General features: G+C 43.0%; 1 protein-coding gene across 4 annotated transcripts in view; it reads right to left on the reverse strand.

Moving 5' to 3' along the window:
• ZDHHC8 (zinc finger DHHC-type palmitoyltransferase 8) overlaps positions 1–22,289 on the reverse strand; it is an 88,259-nt gene that overhangs the window by 14,544 nt on the left and 51,426 nt on the right. For 2 of the 4 annotated variants that reach the window (XM_042865608.1, XM_042865606.1), the window contains exons 2-5: positions 9,485–9,606; positions 5,100–5,257; positions 2,216–2,388; positions 1,454–1,556 (exon numbers count right to left, since the gene is read on the reverse strand). In XM_042865608.1, coding sequence (XP_042721542.1) covers positions 1,454–1,556; positions 2,216–2,388; positions 5,100–5,257; positions 9,485–9,606 — 556 coding nt within the window. Of the gene's footprint in view, positions 1–1,453; positions 1,579–2,215; positions 2,389–5,099; positions 5,258–9,484; positions 9,607–22,289 lie in introns of all 4 variants that reach the window. The other 2 variants (XM_042865607.1, XM_042865605.1) reach the window with 1 other exon arrangement.

The following is a 22,289-nucleotide window of genomic DNA, read 5'->3' on the forward strand; positions in this document are numbered from 1 at the left end:
GACTACAGGAGAAATGGGAATGTGTTAAAACAGTGGCAAAGCCAGAAGCAGATCTCTTATCTATGACTGCTAGCCTGTGGTCCTAATTACCTAGAGAGGTACCTGAAGGCTGGGAACATCCATGCTCTGGTTACAGCTCTGCAGTACATAGGACTGCACAGAAATGAAGTGTTTCAGTGCTTTGGTAGCTCAAGAAACCAAACCAACCTAGAGTGCCTTTTCCAATAGTTATTTCAATCAAATTAAATGCAAAATTCTCAACCTGTCCAAATGTAACTAAACACAGAATAAGTTCTTTCTTTGTTTTCTAATTTTTAATTTTTTTTTTCCTTCTTCCTCACCCTCAAATTTTTGTGGACAATTTTAACCCCTGCGGAGAAACAAGCCTCAGATAGAACATGACATGGGATAAGAGACTAAAATGCTTTGGATTTCATGTTACTATTGTTAGCACTATCAAACTTAATACTTGGCCAAAATCAATTTTAAAAATAAGACCAGCTGACTCCAAGCAAGACTAAGATAGACACAGCAAGGCATTTAAGGATTTTCAGCTACAGTAAGTCTGCTTTGTTCAAAGTCCGTGTTAGGCAGCAATTCAGGATGACTTCAGATTCTTTGCCTATGTTAACTTCTCACACTATTCATGGATTTTATGCATGGTTTTATTGTCTCTTGTAGGATAGCAAACAATCTCATCCCAGTGTACAAAGACCTCAGACAGCTTACTGGCACGCTGCATGCCCCAGCTGAGTACCCCTTACAAACAGAGGCATGCTATGGGTCCCATGACTAGATCTCTATCACCTGTTGCATGCTATCAGTGTGTGCACATGTATATATGCAGACCCCAGACAGGGTCTGAACATGATACATGTGAGTAACTGCAAGGGAACTAAAGTTTACAGTTTTTTTGGCACAAGATGCTGTCAGCACTTGGTTTGGAGAAGCAAAACAAGTTAGATCCAATAGCCTGTGTGTGTGTGCATGCACATACACGAGAACAAGGGAGACAAAGAGAGAGAGACAAAGAGCTAGCTCAGGCCTTATTAAGAGCATGTGGGCTGGCTGGAGGAGTTCAAAATATCAGGAGATAGGGCAAAGACTTGATTTAATCTTTTCCTTTCTTTTGTTCAGTCTCATGATTTGTTCAGTCTGACTCATAAAGTCTGAACTTCTGGAGTTGACAGTACACACCACATAAAGCCTATTTCAAGGACGTGAGTAGATTTCAAATGTTAAATAAGGCTTTGTGGTTAGGATAAGGGGAACATCTGAGCTTGTAGTGCGTTCAAGAAAAAAAGTGAAAATGAAAAATGAGGCAAGCTTCCGAGATCCTCACAAAACCCTCAAGAAGAGTGTTGGTTTTTGTTTTATTTGTCCAAGCTGACTTGCTGGCTTTTCTTTCCAAATCAACATCTTAGCTACAAACAGAGAAAAAACTGCTGCTTACCTGCTCGTTGGTCGTGCGTCCTCGTGCCACTAAAACAATATGGAAACCAGTGAGACCAATGACTGGAATAAAGAATAACCCAGCCACACACATGACAGCCATTCTGTACCCAGGAGTTAAAGAAACTGGAGTGAGTGAAGGGAAAATGAAACTATGAAGAACAAGAAAAGCAAAAGGAGAAAAAATCTGGGAAATAGGGAGCATGTTTGTCATCTTCGATTAGATTAATCAAATTTCACCTTAAGTCCATCTATTCCTAGCAACAGTCCTTATCATTGAGATTGTTCAAAAATAAAGTGAACTCACTGATCCTGGCTTCAATCATCTTGTAAAGACTGCTCTGCACTAACCTACCAAAGGGAGTAGCAACCCTCAGAGCCAGGGGTTAGAGTGTTACACTGCCGTGGAGATGACATACCTCCAGGGCAAACACTACTGTATCATACGTTTAAATACAGTAAAGAGTACTCAACAGTGTAGAGTCACACGCAATTGGAAGTAAAATTCAGGAGATGCTGTATCTTTCTGCTGTGTGCCTTAGCAATGACTGAGATAGACAAAAGATCAGGCACAGCATGGGGGTAACCACACGTCAGATGAGTAAAGAGAAAGAATTGTCCTAAGCATTTACAGGGGAGGAGCAACAGGAATCAGGAGAGGAGTAAAACCTGCACCAGTTCCAAGAAGACAAACCTTCATATCCACTCCTTCATATTTTCCTCTAGGCCACCTTGTGTCTCTGAAGACCAAGAAGAAGGATACGTAATGGTGGTATGAGCTGCTCCCAGCTTTTCCATGTGGTTCAGTATGAAAATCAGGCCAAAGGTGAATACTCCAACCATGTGCGTACTTAAGGACAGCAAGAAGAGAAAAAAATAGCGATAGTTCCTCCGTCCTATGCAATTGTTGACCCATGGGCAGTGATGGTCAAAATCCTTGCAAAGAAAGGGAGAGACAGGGAACAACATCCAAACAGTGAAAGGAAATAGCTTTTCTTAGAGGTAAATCTGAACTGTCGTTATGTAAAATCACATCAAGCTAGTTCTGAAGCTTTACAAACCAGGTACAGCCTCTTTATAAGGCTCTTCTCAGCACAAAATGGCTTCTTTATATATGAATGGAGAGGCACTCGAGAGTTCATAGAGTTAAGAGAACACATTGCAACATAAAACAGGCTATTCATCTGGCAGCAGATGCACTGATTTCTTTTTAATCATCCATCACATGAGGAGTCAATTATAATGAAGCTATCATACCCTATAGTAGTCTGAAGATGCAATACTGGCTGCAGAATTCTCTCCCCGACATTTCTGTATTTATATGTAGCTGAACTTTTTAATTAGCAAGCTCAAGAAAAATACTTTTCCACAAAGCAGGTTCCTACAAATTTTCATACTGTAAGTTTTGCCCAATATATTTACCAAAACTTTACTAAATAAAAGAAATCGATCAGTTTTCTCAAAGCACATCAGCAAATGCCAGAGGTGATTTAATAAGGATCATTCCAGGCTATGCTTGAAATGCTGACCCAGCATATGCCTATGATGTGAATCTGGTTGTACACTCCTAAAATATCTACAGATTATGAAACTATACAAATACCCACTGTGAACATTTCAGCAAAGAAAAAAAATCCGACTACTTTTGTCATGGATTTATTTTTCAGTCCATCTGGTCACAGCAGGGTTTCAACTGATTTTATTTCTGCAAGGGTTGTCATTTTTTGTTGTTAGGTTATTTTTATCAAACTGGCTCAAAAGTTTTATATTCAGGCTAAGAACTTTCATAGCACATTCTAGACTGAATGAGAAAAGAGGTGAATTCCAACCCTGCATGAGTTCCACACTGAAAAGCCAGCAGTCACTCTTATCACTGTCTTCAAGCTCTTGTAGAATAGACAGGTGAACAGAAATAAACATCACAAGAATCAATAAAGTATGCTGTTTAAGATCACTATTTATTGATTCAGAAGTTATCAATGCTTTCTGCCTACATTTCTTCACGGCAATCATAATTTAATTAAACAAGCAGAGTTTCACTCATTCTTGCCCACCAGAAGAATAAGAACACTGAACCAGTCTGACTATCAATAAATCCTCCTGAGAAGTAGGCAGTCACCTTGCGTTCCACTGGTTTATTTGGGTTACTTTTGGATTCTCTCTCATTTTCATTTCTGCAGCAGAACTGCCTCCCCTGGAGGCCCTATGGCAGCACGAAATCGCAACTGTTTGTACCACTGGGTTTTGGGCAATCTTTTTCTGAGAAAACATCATTTCTTGAAAATGGATTTTCATGCTAAGCCACTGGGGAGAGGAGAAGAAAGAAATTCTATGGGATAATTGAGAACTTCATCATCTAAACAGTCCTTAGAATCTAGAAATAGTGAAAACATTTGTTTTAAAACCAGGAAGATACGAGCCAGGTTTTCTCCAAAAAATCCACCTCTGTTTAACAATACACAGCAGTCTAACACAATTGTGCGACGAGGAACAAATAGCTGTGGCTATTCTCCTCCACCCAGGGACTTCAGTAGCTCCTTTCTCTCCATCTTCTCAGATCCAGCATCCTCCTTAAGGATTTTCTCCTGAAGGAGAAAATCACGGACACAAGATAAACCCTGTCAGCCTTTCTCACACAAGCAACTGTACTGCTTTCCTTGGGACTGTTCCCTTGCTTTTGGCAACGAGGATTAGGACAAAGATGGTGTACATAGCATTCTAGCTGATACCAGTATTTTTTGCTGTCTGATTAGCAGCCCGTTTCATTTTAATGGCACAGCTGAATATATCGTAGACACATTAAAAGAATCACATTTCTATTTGGAAAAAAAAAAAAAAAGAAAAAGAAAAAGAAAAAGACCTTGCATCAGAAATGATCCTTAACAAATAGAATTTTTAGCTTAGCTATAGAAACTGCCCGAAGGCAACACAAGTACTGTGGATACAGTACTCTGTACTTAGAATTTTAGGAGATGTCTATAGCCCAGAAGCACTCTTTACTATTTAGGGGTTATTTTTAAATATCCTGTGTGCATTACCAAGACCTCAGGGCTATTAAGAAACATGAAAGCCCTATAATTCAGAGGGACAACATTAGAAGCATGACTGAGTTCATGCTCCAAGCTGAGGTGTTGATGTAAACATAGAGCCCTTCCACTGAGTGTAGAACTGCACATAGAATTCTGACTTTGATTTCCACACATCCCCAGTGATCTTATGGTTCATCACTTCATTTCAAACAAACTGGTGCCCACACTGGGGGACAAACACACAAGTGAGAATAGTTCACCCTGAACTTTCCGCTCTCCTGAACTCTGCCTCTCCATAAATGCTCCCATTCACCTCATTTTTACAATCACGATCCCTAAGCTACCTTGAGGAAGACACAGCCAGGATTATAAACCTTTAAACCTAATTATCATCAGCAACAAAGCTGACATCAAACAATATTGCATATGTAACATATATCATAACAGAAGGCTGTGCTTCAAATGGTACCGATCAGTAGAAGACCATCACCAAGGTTAGAGCTGGGAACTTCCAAGAATTGAAATACTGGGGGAAGGACCCAACTGCACATTTCCAGTAGCATGTACGTGCAACCCCAATCACAGGGCCAAAGTCAACACAATCAGCAGCACTGTTACCTCAACACAGTTGTCACAGACGCTGCAGTGAGAGCAGCGTGGAGGACGGTAGAAGTGGCAGGTGGCACACCATTTCATCCGTACTTGGATTCCTTTAATCTCCACATTCTTGTAGAGTGGAGCTCGGAAGTCATCGTCTTTATCTTCATCTTCATCTGCTGCTCAATGCAAAACTAAAAGTTACTGGAAATAACAGAGTAATGATAAAATATCTAATCTAGACAGTGCCTTGGATACAGGGGCACTGCATGCGCTCTTGGGCTTGTCAGAGAAACAGAGTGGTGGAAGTGATGGACTGTCAGAACAGGTTGTCCTGGTTGCTGAACATATCAGTGATCTGGGCTTGTTTCTGCACCCGAGGCAGCTCCCATGGGAGCACCAGGCAGCCAGTCCAGAGCCTGGACAAAGAGAAGTGTTTGAGTCTTATCTTAGCCAACAGTTACAGGCAGAATGGATGGAATGAGATGCAAACTAGAGTCAAAGAGGAGACAGAAATCAAGAAATCATTCAAGCCCCTGTTGAGAAGGCTATTTAAGATTAATTCAATGTTAGCTTACCAGCACATAAATCACAAGAAATTCCATTAAGAGATATTAAAATAAGGTTTTGTTAGCTCAAACCTCCAAACCAACCCAGATGACTCCATGCGATAATTTGTCCAGCACTCCAGTGCCAGTCCACCACCATCCCAAAGTCCTTTTGCTCCTGGGAGCTTGATGCCACAGTGAGAAGCAATCTGTGTGCCTGCAATGAGCCCTGGCACCAGTGTCTGCTTCCTTATAGCATCTTTCCTGCTCACTTCTTCATAGCATACCCCAAATATTCTTACTTTAGTAGCAGTACATAACTGGGATGATCTCACTTCTCTCAAAGGCAGTACAATCCAGTGATTTGAGCACAGAACTGGAAGTCATCAAGTCCTGTATTCTGAATTTTTCACTCTGTGACCTTGGGATAAGTTATTTAGCCTCTCTTTGCCATTAGTAAGATGGGGAGGACAATATGGCAGTCATTTTATTAATGACAACCCAGTGGGTGAATGGCTTATCGTCTCAACCAAGTGCTGCTGTTTAAAAAAAGAGGCCATTTAAAAATAAATGCAAAAAATAACAGCCAGTCTAGAATGCATCTTGGGAAGAAAAGGAAGGAAGGATGTTCACAACAGCTCATCTTTTATTCTAGATTCCTGTAATCTTTATTTGTTTCCTTTCGACAGAGACTACGTAAGTAGTTAAACTCTACTTAACACCTGGTAAAACACTGCAGTGCAGCTGGCATTGACAGACTCCAAATTAGGTGGAAATTCATGATATTATCCCGGTGGAGCATCAATAACTGTCATGCTGTTCTGTATTAAATCTTCTCTAAATGTGTTAGCCCTACTAAAATGATCCAATTTCCACCAACTTCACAAGGAGCTTTTCCCTTCGCTTAGATGAGTCTGGGATCTGGCTCAGCTACAATATTTACCTTGCAAGAATATTTTCTGGATTAATGTTTGTGCATGGAAGCAGACTGCTGTACTGGCACTGCTCCCTACAGTTTTCCTTCATAAACGATCAGTGGCAGTCAGTGGGAGCCAGACTCCAAATCCCTTGGGGCCCTTCTATTGATACAATCTTTGGGTTCTTCAATGCTTCAAATCAGTCCATGCTGTGCAATGCATGTGTGGGCATAGGAAAACAAGACACGAGAGTGGTCACACCATTTAAACACTTGTAGAAATACTGACTATGCAGTCAAAAAGTCAGTAAGTTGTACATACCTACGTGCAGTGCTATGTGCTTGTATAAACACATCAGTCTGGCAGAACTGACACAACTAAGAGTATTTATAGAATATTCACATTAAAAATACTGGAAGTCAGTTTGCAGTTGGTATTTATAATTAGCCAGCAACAAACATCAGCAAACTCAATTCAGACTGTAAATCAGATTTGTCAGGGCAGTCTCAGTTTCAGTGACTTCCCTTTCTTCTCAATCATTTTAGTGTATTACTGGCAGCTCAATTGCACAGAGCAAGACCTGGCTCATATCAGGATCATTCAGAGAGCCAGCAACATAAAAAAAAGAATCCATAAGTAGGTAACGGATCCAGGAGGTTAATTTAGGTCCTGTTCAGTAATACAAGAAAAAGGGGGCTAACTTCCCCCATGCCAGAGAACCTGTAAGCTCATAGATACAGCTGGAGATGTCCTTATTACCAGCTCTAGGTGATCTGAGCACAAGAAGCCATTGGTAGAGGTCAGTACCTTACCACTCAGATTCTTTCAGTTATCTGCTGACAAAACGCAACCAAATCTCCTGGTTTTATAACACATCTCACGATTTTTGGCAGCTTCCTTAAAGGAATTCTGCCATTTCTTAAGACTCTGTTTTTGCATTGCTTTTCTATTATTTTGTTTTTAAAGTAAATTTGTAACTATCGGGAATGTGCTAAAAAGCTTGGAAACCAAGATAAATCTGTAATTTCGACAGTAGAAAGCAAACAGATCCATCGTACATCATTTTAAATCACTCCCACAGTTTCTGAACTCCTTGGGTTGCAGCTCTGTGGGCGGTGTGGGGTAGCAATAGCTTTTTTAGCATGCACACTTGTGATCTGAAATAACATCTGCTCCCCTTTCCTCCCAGCAATGGTATTTATAGTCTTTCCCATCTTTTCCTTATCAGATTGCTTCCTTCACACATCTACACTTTTACCCCCTCATTTTCTTTAAGTATGACTCCCATCTCTCTTGCACTTTCCCTACTCCCAGCCTCTTTCAGACCAAGTACATGCAGAGCACAGGGAGATAAGCCTGCGGCCACAAGTAAACAGAAAGGGATGGAAGAAAGGTGAGCTGTAGGGCACTCTGCTTTGCTCCTGACTCCTTTGCTGAGGAACTGGGAATTAAAAGAAGCTGATGAGAATTAATTGATGGTTGGATTAGATGATCTTAGCAGTCTTTCCCAACCTTAATGATGCTATGAATATTTCAAAGTTTCCATTTGATCTCCATATTCTTTTCTCCTTTAAATACAAAGACCAAACTAAAGAGCTTGTTGGCAAGAGGAAGTTAGAGAAATCTAAAGGAAGGCATGAATTTACAATATGCTCAGTCCTGATCACAGTAGGGCACAGAAAGTCAGCAAACTCCATTTTGAGGAAAGCACACTGTACAAAGATATTAGATTCCCAAACGGAGATGTTCAGAACTGAACAACATTGTTTCAGTGCTCCTCCTACCAAAGGCCAAGAGCGGGGATGCCATCAATAACCTCACACTCACAGCATATTCAAGTGTGGTTATGTCTGATGAGAGGGAGGCACTGAAAAATGCAGGAAACCAGATAAAAGCTCTATGTGCTTACATTTTTTAAAATCTCACTACAACCCACTTGTACCTTTATGTACATCATCCTGCACAAATGACTAAATGTTGCCTCTGCACACAATTATTTCCTTTGCAGGAGTGCTGCAGTAATTGCTCAGAGGTTCACAGGGCTCAGCTGGAGGGAAGGGCAGCAGATGCTCATCATTATGACCCACTACCTGGAGAAACCTGGCACTCACTATTCATGGAAGCTGGCAGGACAGGTACCTTGTTCTTGACAGGTGCAATGGCAATTCAAAATAGCTTTTATATTCACAGAACAGAGCTGGGCAAGAACACCTTGCAAAGAGCACAGATCCACCGGTTTGGCAAGACTGCCCAGAGCAGTCTCCGATGCAAACTGCATGAGAATAATTATTGGAAGACAGATAAAATTAGGTGATAATTCTCTCATTAAGTTGTGTTAAAAGAGAGAGCTCCACTGTGTTTCCCATTACATGAGCAGAGCAATCTTTATCCTATTTAATCAGCTGTGCATCCATACTAATTCAAGCAGGGATATCTTTTAAAGGCATACATTTTTAGACACTCTAAAGCAACACTTAATCATTGCCTTTTCTAGCATTCAATGCTTACGCATTTGTTTTAAGGCTTTTTGGAAGGAAAGTCAGCTTTGATGAAGATGTTTCAGAAAGTTCAGCCTCTCCCCTCCACTACATTCAACTTCTTATTGTGAAGACAGCAACTTAAATCCAACATGCCAGCATGACACAGGGATGGCAACTGGAATCACATCAGTCAGGAGAGCTGCTCCAAGGAGAAGGATGCTGCGCAGCGCTGTACCCTCAACTGCCAGCCCCAGCGAGTGCAAGGACAACTGACACCTCCCAGCTCAGAAGCTGGGAAGTCTCAGAAGCTCTTCCTACTATATCACCTCTACTGCCAGCTGAGGGTAAAAGATAATACATAAACAAATTAAAAATCTACAAGAAAGATTATCAGAGAAAAGAAAAAGGGAGGGGGGGGAGGGAGGGAAGGGGCATCCATCAGTCCATCAGTTTTCTGTTACCTCGTGGAAAAACTCCAGGGTCCATGAAAGTAGCCATGCTGAAGTTTGCCAGCACAAACAAGAACACGAGCCCATTGTACACCGGGATGGCTGGGGAGATGGCTTTTGTCAGCCAGGGGCACCTGTGGAGGAGAACAGTTACAGGTGAGGGCTCTTTTGGCTGTATCGAGCAGTTTCTTCCCATTTGCCACCATCACAAAGGTAGTCTCATCCACTCTCCACCAGCCATTCAGCCAGATTCACAATTTAACAACAGAAATTTCAATTGCCAGTTTCAGCAATTTTCAGTACACTGCAGCCACCCTTTGTAAAGACGCTTTGTTCCAGAGCACAGAAAGCTCCAGCTGCTCACGTGGCTTGTGGGGCTTTGCAACCCTATTGCTTTATTTGCAACCTGGCATTTTGCTTCTCTGTGTAAAAGCTGCGTTCAATTGTTGCATTTCTGTTTATCGTGTACACTGCCTGGTTACAGACAGTGCCCAGTTCTCATTTGGCAGAAAGCAGAACAGGATTCTTACACCCTTGATCACCACAGCAGGTACAATGCAAAAGCCATTCACATCCCACAGAATCTTCCTGAGTGGTTTCCAACTCTAAATAACAAGCAAAACCAACACTGCAAAACCTCTCCCTGGTGGGAATTTGGACAGAGCATGAGCTCTGCCAGTGGCTGCAGAACTTGGGAATGCTGAAAAGAAAGGGAATGGCAACTGCCATGAGAGTACTGCTCCAAAACACTGACAGACACAGCACACTCAGCACATGTAACAGGGGAGGACAAAAAAGACAAGGAGAGAAACAAGGGGACTTTGGAAAGAGCTTGGAGAAATGCCTGTTACTTACAGGACAGTTGCTCTAACCGCAAAGATCATTTCCCATTGCAGAGGAGGGCTGGACCAAGACAGGCAACCGGGTCCAATAAAACGCAGCGTTTACTCACTCAGCCATTTACAGCCTCTCTAAAGCTCACTGCTAAGCATTACAGCAATCTTATTTCTCTTTCAGTTCCTGCCTGCCCTGCCAGCAGGGAGCCTGGCAAACTGCTCAAGCCAGTCAGCAGCAGCACCTTGCCACCATTTACATAAACCGAGCATTAACACACGCATTCCGGATCACATTTTGCCTGAGTTATATCTACAGCTGAATCGGGCTGTCTGCCAGCCTGAAGCCTGCAGAGAGAAAAAAAAACACCAATGCACACCCAACATTCTCCCAAATCTAATTCGCACTGCTTGTGCTACTGATGTGCTGTTTTGAACAGCTGAGAATGGTGTTACTGACTTTGAAGAGACATTTTTAAACACGTGTGCTCTTGTGGCCAGCATTAGAAGGACAGCACATTTTCTCCCATTTCTTTGTGAGCAGGCAAGAGACTTTTTCTTCCACATAGCTGCTAATTCACAGAAAGATTACATGAGAGACTCCCTCAGATGATTAATGTAAGGATGAGTTAATGTTCCCATTTGTTATTCCCTTTGTCATGTTCCCAACAAATACATCAAAATACTATGAAAAACCTGAGCCATAAGCTAAACTAAACAGCTCATTTAATGGGTAAACACTGTGTGTGAAAATACTTCATGGAAGCTGAAATGAAGGATAGAGTGAGTCACTGTACATACTAGCCAGAAGGTCTGCGCACCATCCTTCCCTTTTTTCTTCCCAGAATGTTTATGCAGTATTAGATATTACATAAAATTTTAGATGGGTCAGAAGAGGCCTCATTTGTAAACTGGGCTGATCGATAAAAACAGATGTGAGATCAAGTCCTGACTCATAACTGCAAAATGGTCTGAAAGAGAAAATCAAACTGCTAACAGGACTCACAAAACATGATGCATCCTCTCTATCCTTCTCATCTAATGCACACACAGTTTTAGCCGAAGTAACAAAAATTGTAATCCACGTCTGGCAGGCTGGTTTAATTGCTAACCCATCAGGCAAAACTGGCATCTGCCCTTCTGCACTCTGCAGAAATGTCCAGACAGGCCCTGCAGTGAGCCTACGTTGTGCATTTCCTCCTTTGGGAGAGCTGCTTCCAGCAGCAATAACGCTCATCTCTGGGACACACCTAGATGAACTTTTCATAGGCTTTACTTAATGGAAGCTGTTATGAATTCAGATAAACGCCACACGGATTCAAAGCTTTCTTCAGTTTGCTGGCGAATCCAAGGTTTCAACAGGCTGTGGTCTTTGTGTCACCAACTCATCTCACCATGGAATCACACAGCCAAAGAAACAGCCCTTGCACTTTATGATCAGCTGCAGAACTGCAGTCATTGCAGAACTCAAAGGAAAAGCCCATGAAAAAGTTAAGTGAAGGGAGCAGCACGGGGTGTGCAGGGACTTGCCTGTGTCCCAGCAGCTACACCTGCCTCACCAGGTGCATCTACGGCTCCAAAGACACGCTGCTCCACACAGGCGGTGCTCCTCACCCCGCCACCAACAACCACCTTCCAGGTAACCACACCAGCACTTCTCAAAGGCACTGCACTGCCGATGCTCTAAGTTAATTTAGATCCCACAATGGAACCAGGAGCCCTGATGGATAACAGTGCGATTCCAGCCATGCTGCTTTGCACTACTTCCATAAGCATGCAGGACAGAAACCTTCCATGGTTTTGTTTACGGCTGAAACGAAGTGCCAGCATGTGCTGCCCTGGCACATTGCGGATAATTACAGATCTCAAGTTCTTCTGAACGAAGCACACAATTACACAGGCAGCATTTTCCTCATAATTATACTTCTTCAACAGAGTGAATCTGCTCGTAACTCAGAGGAGAGTAATTTGGGGTGGCAGACTTAATCTCATTTATCCTATTTGCTCTTGAAACCCTACCCTAATAAAACAGAAAGTTAAAAAGATTAACAAATAAGATCACAGAACTTGATAGGTGTCAGACCAATTCATGCATCATCAACTGCCTTCCTTGCTAAATTAAACAATAATCCTTTCTGCTCTTTTACTGGGTGCTCCTGAGCAGCCAAAGGCATGGAGCAGAATGTGCAGCAGGAGTCTAAGGTCTCCTCTTCATAGCAGAGCGATGGTATGATCTGCCTTGGTAGGGGATGAGGAAGATGTGGGAACCTCAAGCATACAGACATCCAAACTTGGGATACTCACACCTAATAAGAAGTCTCTAAGGACTGCTCATTTAACTGTTCAGCAGCACCTGATAAATGACTTCAGTATGCTGGTATGCAACAAAACAATGTCCACTCGAATCACAAGGCACGGGCTCATAGCGTGAAAAATAAAGCACCTTCTAACTCAAATCACCTTCCTGTACTATTAGGGTAGTGACAACAGTAATACAAACTCACTGATTGACTGCATGCAAGTAGAACTGGAGACTAATTAGGTATGAGGGGGCAACAGGCAAACATAATTTGTCTAAGCACTAGTACCAGTCTCACTGAAAACTTTCTGAGTCCTTACATCTGCAGCAGCCTGCCGCTGCTCAATACCTCTCTAGGAGCTTCTGGCCAAACCCTGACGGCAAGGAGCATCTACACATTTGCACATGTAAAATCTGTGTAAGGGATTTCTTATCACTGCCACATCTGGGCAAAGGCTTAACAAACATACGGTGCTGCAGTGCCCATTGCAGCTGTGTACGTGGGACAGAGGTGCACGGCTGCACCCTGCGACCACAGCTGGAGCTCAGGGCACCCCGTGGTGGAGGGCAGCGCTCGCAGCCTTCAGCAGTGGAAATCTGACACATCTCTCATGCGCTCCGTTCCAGGAGTGTTCTTTTTATTTTCTTCCATTTATATGTTCTCTCCTTCCCTGAAATCACAGAAAGTACCTTTGTGGAAAAGTCACAGAAAAAAAATGCTTGCTTTCCATTGTTGCTCACTGCCAAAGATAGCTGGGAGATTATTGCACATCTAAAAATATTTTGCAAGGTGCTAAGTCAGTCAGGGCTAAAATGGCATCGCTGGAAACTGTCAGCAGAGAACGTATCTGAGTATCATAACCAACAGGAAAGAGATGGGCAGGTTGTGGGATAGCTCAGGCCACCAGCTCACTGCTCAGTTCTGCCACAGCAGATTTTGATAAATCATCTGATTGCTGTGCTGTGTCTTACTCATTGGCAAGACTGCAGCTAATACACTGTTGCCATAGCACTACACCCTCGCTGCGACTACAGCAGTTGTACTGATAGAAAGTGATATTAAAGGATAACAACTCGGAATGTTACATAAAAAGGGGAAAAAGAGAAATAAATACTGGAGACTTTACCACTGAGAAGCAGAAACTGATGAGAGGAGTGCCACATGGAGCAGCTCATGCTGGTAATGAGTGGGAGATGGAAAAACATCCACTCTGGGTTGCCAGATGATGCAGTTATCCATCGCAGGAAGCCATAAGAAGACCCATAAAAAACACTATGAGCCCATTCCTTGTGAAATATGGCTGAGTGAAGCCACAGGTTCAAATCCATCAGCTGCTTAACTGTTTAATTATTCACAAGAAATGTGCTGGGCTGAAATTCACTCAGGTTTAACAAAAGCTGATGAGGTTTCAGCTAACTTTCCATTACACCCTGGACTCAGTCCAAAGGTGAGTGGTTCATGTCTGGCAAAGTACAGATCAGAGGAGCTAAATCAATTAAAAATTCAACTTGAGATATAATGGTTCTTGGTAAGAAGTCTTATCTGGGCTATACTCCCAAAATAAAATATACTCTACCTTTTCCACAAAGCTACTTGAAAGCTCTGGAGCATGTTCCTTTTCTCCCTTTTTAAGTGTCTCTGAATATCTAAGAAAAGACATTACTGTCATGTGAACTGATGAGGAAGAAATACAGAATAGGAACAATACCAATAGCCAACACTGAGTGACATGACCATAGGGACAACCATAACACCATCATCTTCAAGTCCAGAAGCCATACAATGATCTCAGCAGAGACAGATGGACCCAGCAGTCTGGACACGTTCTTACAAGGTACAAATCCAAAGTGACTTTACAGCACAAAGCTGCTCTTTCCAATGCTGGGGCCATTAGAGAGCCTTGTACAAAGGAGGAGAACAAAAATCCTGCGAGGCCGTTACGTTTCTGCCATGACTTGAGAGAGCTGTTCAGGAAATGTACAGCTAATTAAGACCAGAGGCTCTTGCAGTCTTGTCTGGATCATATACTGCCTTTGAAATCTGGAAACAGTACCTGTCCATGGCTGAATAACATGTTTCAGAGCTGTGCTGCAAGTTCTTTCATCTGCACAACTGCTTGGCTGTGCGGGGAAGGAAGACAGTCCTTGTCTGAGATCTCATCTGAAAAGTTCTGGACACTGTGACAGAATTACAGCATGTATTGAAAGGTTTCCCTGTATGAACTAGAAAGTTTAGAGACTTCATATTCTACAGAAGAGATGAACAAAACAAAGACATAGAGGTATCTCTACAGCAAAGAGATAAAGAAGATGAAGAGCATAAACATTCTCATATATCAGATACACGAACAGACACATAATAATAAAACAAAAGCCTATCTTAGAATCTCATCTGTAACTTCTCTCTGGGATACCCTCCCAAAGCAGTTTTATGGAAATGTGAGCTGGGAGCAAGACATTTTACACTGAAAAAGAGTATTTACATGGTTGGTATAAAGCAGCCTCAAGATAGGAAGAATTTAAGAAAAAAATAACTTGGGCAGAGATGTAAGAAAATAAAAATGACAGACAAGCTCTATGCTTTCATCCAGAAAAGAAACCATTCTGAGGAAGAAAGCTCCCTCTGGCTACCTGCTTTGGGGCGTTTACCCCTTCCCAAGCCAGCAGCTGGTACCAGCCACCTTTCCAGGCAGGACATGAGAGGAGAACCATCAGTGAGTCAGTCTATTTTGGCAACACTATTCATCCTCAAATCTACAGACCTAACAACGGTGGTCAAGGTAACAAAACAGAATAGGACAAGTCATCTAGTTCAGCACCCTGCTATCACAGACCCTATGCTCACCATCTCACCCGGCCGTGCCTTGTCCTGAAACTAAACAGCATTTTATACACCAAACCCCAACACACCGCTCTTCTCTCTGCTGGATGGATGCCAGTAACAGCAGGGCAGAACTGGGCCTCTCCCACACCAGTGCACAGCCCGCTTCTGCTGCAGGACTCGAGCTGCCTGGGGCACAAAGCCACAGCTGAAAAATCCTTGTTCCTTCCAGCAGAGGGTGGTGGGACACACAAGCCAGTAAGCAAACATACAGGATTATATCGAAAGAAAGAGATGTGTGTTAAAACCAAAAAAGCAAAGGTTAAAACCAAAACCAAGGATTCAATATCAGTACGAAACAAAGCGACATTGCTCACTGCAGTGGAGCTGTTACAAAATAAAATGCATTCTTCCAACTGCATTCATCAAGATGAAGAAACATGAAACATCAGCTGTTCTCATCATCTTTACCCTTTCCATCATCTCTACTCTACTTTCTAGTTTTGGGCAGGGAGCAGCAGCGTCTGAACAGCCTTTTTCTGCACCTCTCTATTAGAAGCCTATCTTCTCTTTATATAGAGCTGTTCTCCTTCCTTGAGTCTCCCAAAAAATCACTAAGTAACTTTCAGGCTCTGCTTCTTCTTGTCTCCCTCCCGTTATCCTGCAGCAGATTGAGAGGCTCAGCAGCAAGATACGAGTCTTCATGTAGCAAAAGCCCATGGTGCTACTGCTGCTGCATGCAGGACGTCCCTCAGGACTTCTGAATCAGCAACCAGAGTGCCACTAAGACAGAAGCAGAATCAGACTCTTCACAATTAAACAACAGCGTCCCTCAGCTTAGATTACATGTTTCCAGCTTTAGCAGCACAAGCCAAGCCTGAGTCCTGAGCTTCTCCTGTCTACACACACAGCAATGCCCCTGCTCACCTAACAGCATTAGGGCAGGCTTCTGGAAGCAGCTTCTCCTGCAGGTAAAACCTTATTATAGCACCTGGCAAAGATAAAAATGCTTTGGAGGAGCAATGAAAAACTAAAACACATAATGACTATCGTATTAACTGGCTTTTTATCTAAGTGATGAAACACGGCAGCAGCATCTTAGATCTAAATGTTCCTGGCAGCATGGGAAAGGCATAAAGGGAGTCTTCCAATATTTGGTTTGGTGCACAGGTATTCAATTCAGGTTGACAGAAAACAAAATTACTTGGCTTGGAAAACATCCTGAGAGATATAATCTTGATTACAGAGACAGGAAAATGGGATTCAACCTGGAGTACAGATTTATTTCTCGTCAATGCATTCTGAAGTGCACTGAGGTGGGGAACCTCAGTGGCAGCCATGGATGTGAAAATAATTTGTGCATTATTTGCTCTACCCTACACCCCACTACCTCCCAAAGACAGAGAGCACCTTGTTCATATACTGCAGCAGACACTGGGTAGCTGTTTTGTCATTTTGCTTGTTAATAGCTCAGATTTCACTAAAAGTCTATGGGTTTGTGATATGGGGGGATGTTTGTTTGAAAGAACCACAAAGTTATCAGAAGAGGTGTAATTGTGCACTGGACCTGAATGCATCAAAAATCTTCCAACTATGTTGCCATAATTCAGCAACACAAGTCAGGATTATAATTACCTGAGATGCATTAGAGACACTTAATACACTTAATATACTCCTGAGCCAAAACAGGACAATTAGCAGCTCCTGTACCAAAATAGAAGAGTATGCAAATGGCATATGTGTCACCATCTGCTAACAATATGCTACAGGCAGATCAATTCAGGAAAAAAAAAAAGAGATTTAAAAAAAAACAAAAAAGTTCTTCCTATTTCCAAGAATCAAAGTGAATACTCAGCTTAAGCATTATACTTTCCAGATTCCCAGCTGGGACCAGAATGAGAAGCATCAAGCATCTTATGATTTAACTGTTGAGAAATTTCCAGGCCAAACTGACAAGCCAGAGGTTTGGATACAGATCTGAACTGTGGGATGATGTTGTGTCTGTGGAGTTCTTCCACCACTTCCAATGGCAATGGCATTTCTACGTGTACTTTAAAAAAAACACTCTTATTCCAGAACTTTGTTCAAGTTCATCCACTTGGTTTTTTTGTTTGTTTGTTTTGCCCCTTGATTTAATTTAAAGAGTAGGATACATCATTTTACTCTTCAGGAAAATATGAACATTTACTTCTTGCTGAACAGCTAACACAGCAGAATGGAAATAATGAACTGCTTGAGCTGTTCTGTGTTAACCCCTTATTCCTCCTCCTCTTATTCTCTCCTTCCAGTATTTCCTGAAAATCCCATGCCACAAGCAAAGTGGGTCTGGCTTACACCAGAGAATGCAGACAGATCTGGGATACTTTGACATTCTTCTTCAATAGCAGACAGGCCAGGGGAAGCGTGGAGCTGCAGATCACAGGGGAGCAGCCACTGCTTACTTTTCGCATTACTTACTTCAATTTTTGAAATTGTTTGGATTCTCTCTTTTTCTCCCAAAACAAAGCGCTGCCCACGCAGGCACTTTAGCCCTCTATTGCCTCTTTAAAGCACGAAGTGGGTGCTGCTCCCTTGTCCCCCTCCCCAGGGCTGCAGGCAGCCCCCAGTCCCACCAGGGCCACCAGGAGGCTGAGGTCTGATTGTGCCCCTTCCAGCCAAGAACGGAAGCTTCCCTCTTCACTGAGTTAGAAGACACTTAAGACTTGTTAGTATTTCTCCATTGCAAAACTCACCATTTGCAAAGGCTATACAGAAAATAGCCCTCCTTCAAAAGGTTACTAAAAAGAAAAGAAGTGCTAGGTTGTACCAGATGAAGAAATAAATCTGCCCGTGGTCTCTGGTAATTGATATGCAGCACCTCCTTCAGTGTTTCCTGCTTCTCTCCAATTCACATAACCATGGCTTTCGTTTCTCAAGGACATTCTGTGAATGTCATGGAAAAAAAAGGCCTGAGATAATGAGATGGTTATCCTAAAGACACAGCGCACACAGCTGAAGAGAAGAAGAAGCATTCTCACGTTGAACAGCAACAGATGTCAAGAAAGCAGAACCCTGCCACGAACTTCACCACTGTGGCAGCACAACACGGGGTCAATGTGAACCCAGAGCATTGCAAGGGCTCCAGGAACGGCCCTGAGTCTGCCCAGGCAGCGCCCTGCCCGCAGCCATGCAGCCCTGCAGCACTCAGGCCGGGCGCAGGGCAGCCCCCATCTCTGCAGGCTGTGGCTGTGCTGCCAGCAGTGCTGCCCCACGGGGAGGGCCGAGCAGAGGGCTGGGAAGAACAGATCCACTTCCACCAGGATTTTGTTTCCTACGAGTTCGACTCGATTCTAAGCACGCCTTCACAAACACGCAGGCATGGAGTTGTTCAGATAAGGTATCATGTTGTGTTGCTCATACACAACAGCACAGCCAGAGACAAACAACTTAAAGTGCTCAGCTCCATTCAAACAGAAGAAAGCCCGCAGAGAGGGGTTTGAGGACTCGTGACTGGTGTTTCCTCCAGCCCACCGTGCACACACAGCACACAGCACTGAGCAGCCTGCAACACTGCAAAATCTCAGCCTCCCGCCCTGAGCACAGATCACAAAAGGCAGAACCATTCTGAAACATCTCTCTTGCAAATTGCTGTAATTTCCCATCTGTCTTCAGCTCGGTTGACTTCGCTGGGTCCACAGGGGACGATTTACAGCATTCGTTTTGGATTAAGGGTTCCTAAACTGTGACTCAGGCAGCAGAATAAATGATTTGCAGCTGTCCCACAAAGGCACACTGCGTGGCGATGCCATCCCGCTGTGGCCATGCCAGTGGTCCTGAACCAGCCTGAGCCCCCAAGTACAGCCCCAAGCATTCAGGAATCAGTGACTGAGCTACGCTGGTTTGCAGGCAGAGAAAAGCAGGATTTGTTCTACGACCTCTGTTTGACAAGGACATTTGCTGTTCGAGTATCAGAACGTAGCAAATTTGTTGGCTGAACAAAAAAACAGAGCATTTTTTAATTCTTGCCTGCCATTTGTTTCTGTGCTGGACGCTACCTGTAAGGCTGCACCTTGTGGCACATGCAGGCATTATCACACAGAGCTGCATCTGCCCTCACATCCACTGCAACCGCAGCGTGACTGCACAGGAACTGACACAGGCAAACAGGCAAGATAAGAGCTGCATCTGGATCTACTGGCTTTAGCAGAAATGACATTCATTTGCTCATGATTTCTCTGGCAAATTTTGAGTTTGGGAAATTTCTGAGTTTTCCAATGACCATTTTTTTCCCCCATTGAATAGAAAAGGCATATTTTACTATTCTTTTTTCTTTTTTTCTTTCAGTAATGATAGTATTCTCAGTGTATTCAGTGAAAGGCAAAGAAGCAGCACTGTACCTTCCCTCCATTTTCAGTTTCTGTACTGTCATGCTTTAGTCAATCAGTTATCACTGCTACATTGTGCTGAAAGAACCTTCCTGTATCCGCAGTGCAGATCCTGTCACTTATTTAGCTAAATACACGGAATTATTTTCATTTCAGTCACTGAAGCAGCCCTTCTACTAAACTGCTGCACACCTTCTGCTCTGTGGAAGATTCCTCACCACCTCCCCTCACTCCAGGTGGGTCACCAGCATCACCTGCCCTGCAGCCACTTCTGCAGAGCAGCTCTGGGACAGCTGATAAATTCTGTTCAGAAACCAGTAAGTGTGTCAAGCAAGGTTTTGAGCTCGTGGATATCAAAAAGACATCCTCACATAATTCACATAACTTTTGCTTTGAACTTTTCTCCTTCAGTGGAGCTGTCTAGTAGCTCCAGAAGACTCTGCACGCTATTGATGGACAAGAAACATTCCCCATGTATAAAGAATGCACATGCTACCCAACAGGAATCTTTTAAAGCGAGCTGAGGGTGAAGCCCCTGTGGGGCATAAGTGGCAGTGATGGTAAATCAGGGGTGGAGCACTGCAGCCGTGGAAAAGAATTGAGCTGGACACTGAAGAAGGTGTTTGGGACACATGTCAAGGCCAGATCACAAAAGTCAACTGTTGCTGTTATCTACTTAATCATCTCTTGTGTGGAAAAGGCAGTGAGGGAATTCTTTTCAGCCAACACGACTGCCTAAGCCAATGTGACTGTCTATGCCAGTGCCCAAGGCAAATAATACTCTAAACAACAAGGCATTTGAACTTTGCTACAGATACTAAATTTGCAAAGACAGCTGTTTGCTTACAGTTTCTTCCTGCAATCTCTATTCAATACGTTATATTTACATAAGTGCATAACCATGTCCAGTCCCACCCCTTCCAGGTCTGCAAGCACAGGGAGGAGGGAAGAAGTGTCACGTTTACATTGCAATCCTTGAGACATACAAGGCTGCTTCCCTGGGAGCTGCCACACTGTGTGTTTGAAAAGTGACATACAACCATGGCAGCACAGTGCACCAGAAGCACTTGTGCATTTTACTCTTGAGTTCCTGCAATCTTTTCTCAAGAGTATCAACCATAGAACAGTTTCACTGCAGAAGTATCTTTAGCAGAAGATAATAATGACAGAAGCAACCCCTGTAAAATGGATATTAAAGCCAACTGCAAGCCAAGACAGCAACCTGAAACTGTTTTCAAGGGAATTCAGCCTTGACAAACCAGCACCAGCATCAAGCTGTGCCATGCAATGGTTCTCGATGTTTTAGCAGACACATTATTCAGAGTGTAGATTGACCGATAATTGCTTGCCCCTTCTACTGACTGTGAAAAGCTGATAAAATGCAACTTCGGCTAAAAAGAGCACACACAGATCTGTACCTCTGAGATGAAGATACCAGTAAAACTATTCCAACTCACAAACAAATCTTAATCTAAAGAAATACTGCCTTGAGGGTACACTTATCTTCCCCCATATACTGTAAAGTTCCATCATTTGTCTTTAGCAGCCGTGACCTTAAAGTATATAAGATTCATAGCTTACAGGATAGACTGTAGATAGAGGAGATCATATCTGAAGTTTCAATATAATTAATAATCCCTCAAACAGCAGGTTCTGGAAGTTCACATACCCGACCCTGCCAAGCAGAATGATCAGTTCTTACATCCAGACCAAACTGCCATACAAACACTGCCAGCACTCCCTTCAACAAAGATGAATAAAAACAGTTGTTTGCTGATATTTTTCTTCCCTACAAATCCTCCTACCTACGATCACATTTCTGCATCATGGCAGAGAATACTGGGATGCTCACCCAGTCACAGCTGTAGACGGTCTGAATCGATCGTCATCCTTTGGGGAAAAAAAAAACAACTGTAACTTTTCTTACATGATTCAGTGCAAAGCACATCCTCTTGCAGTCACTGTGTTCAGAAAGATGAGTACATGTCTTTAACTTGATCTGGATCAGCTGCCATCTCCTTTTATAAACTAACTTGCATACAGCCAGCCTGGACTAAAATAAATGACATCTAAGAGAACCACAGACCATTAACAGATTGGATCCAGCACTTGAAAACTCAGGTATCCGACACACTGTTGAAACAGTCAGCATTGGAAACATGTAAGAAATAAAGAAAGTGATCCCTAACTGCAGATCTTACACCCAGGTGCCTCTTGCTTCCCTTTCAGCAGGCGCATGGCCCATCCATTGACAAGTGTGTTTTCCTACTCCGGTTTCTTGGGAGTCTCTATTGGCAGTGCATCAAGCCAAACGTTCCTTTTTGCTATCAACATAGCCAGGGGGCTCAGAGATGCTAGCCAGCCCTTGTTCAACTGGTGTTACTGTTTTACAACATGTCATGCTTGGTGATATTGAAAGGAAAAGACAATAAAAAGAAAAATTAATCTTGTGATTAAACACAACACTTTGGATCGCTGGCTGCTGCTGCTGGCACCACGC

Source organism: Lagopus leucura, unplaced genomic scaffold, assembly GCF_019238085.1.
Source record: "Lagopus leucura isolate 7727_CA_CO unplaced genomic scaffold, USGS_WTPT01 Super-Scaffold_806, whole genome shotgun sequence".
Classification (NCBI taxonomy): domain Eukaryota; kingdom Metazoa; phylum Chordata; class Aves; order Galliformes; family Phasianidae; genus Lagopus; species Lagopus leucura.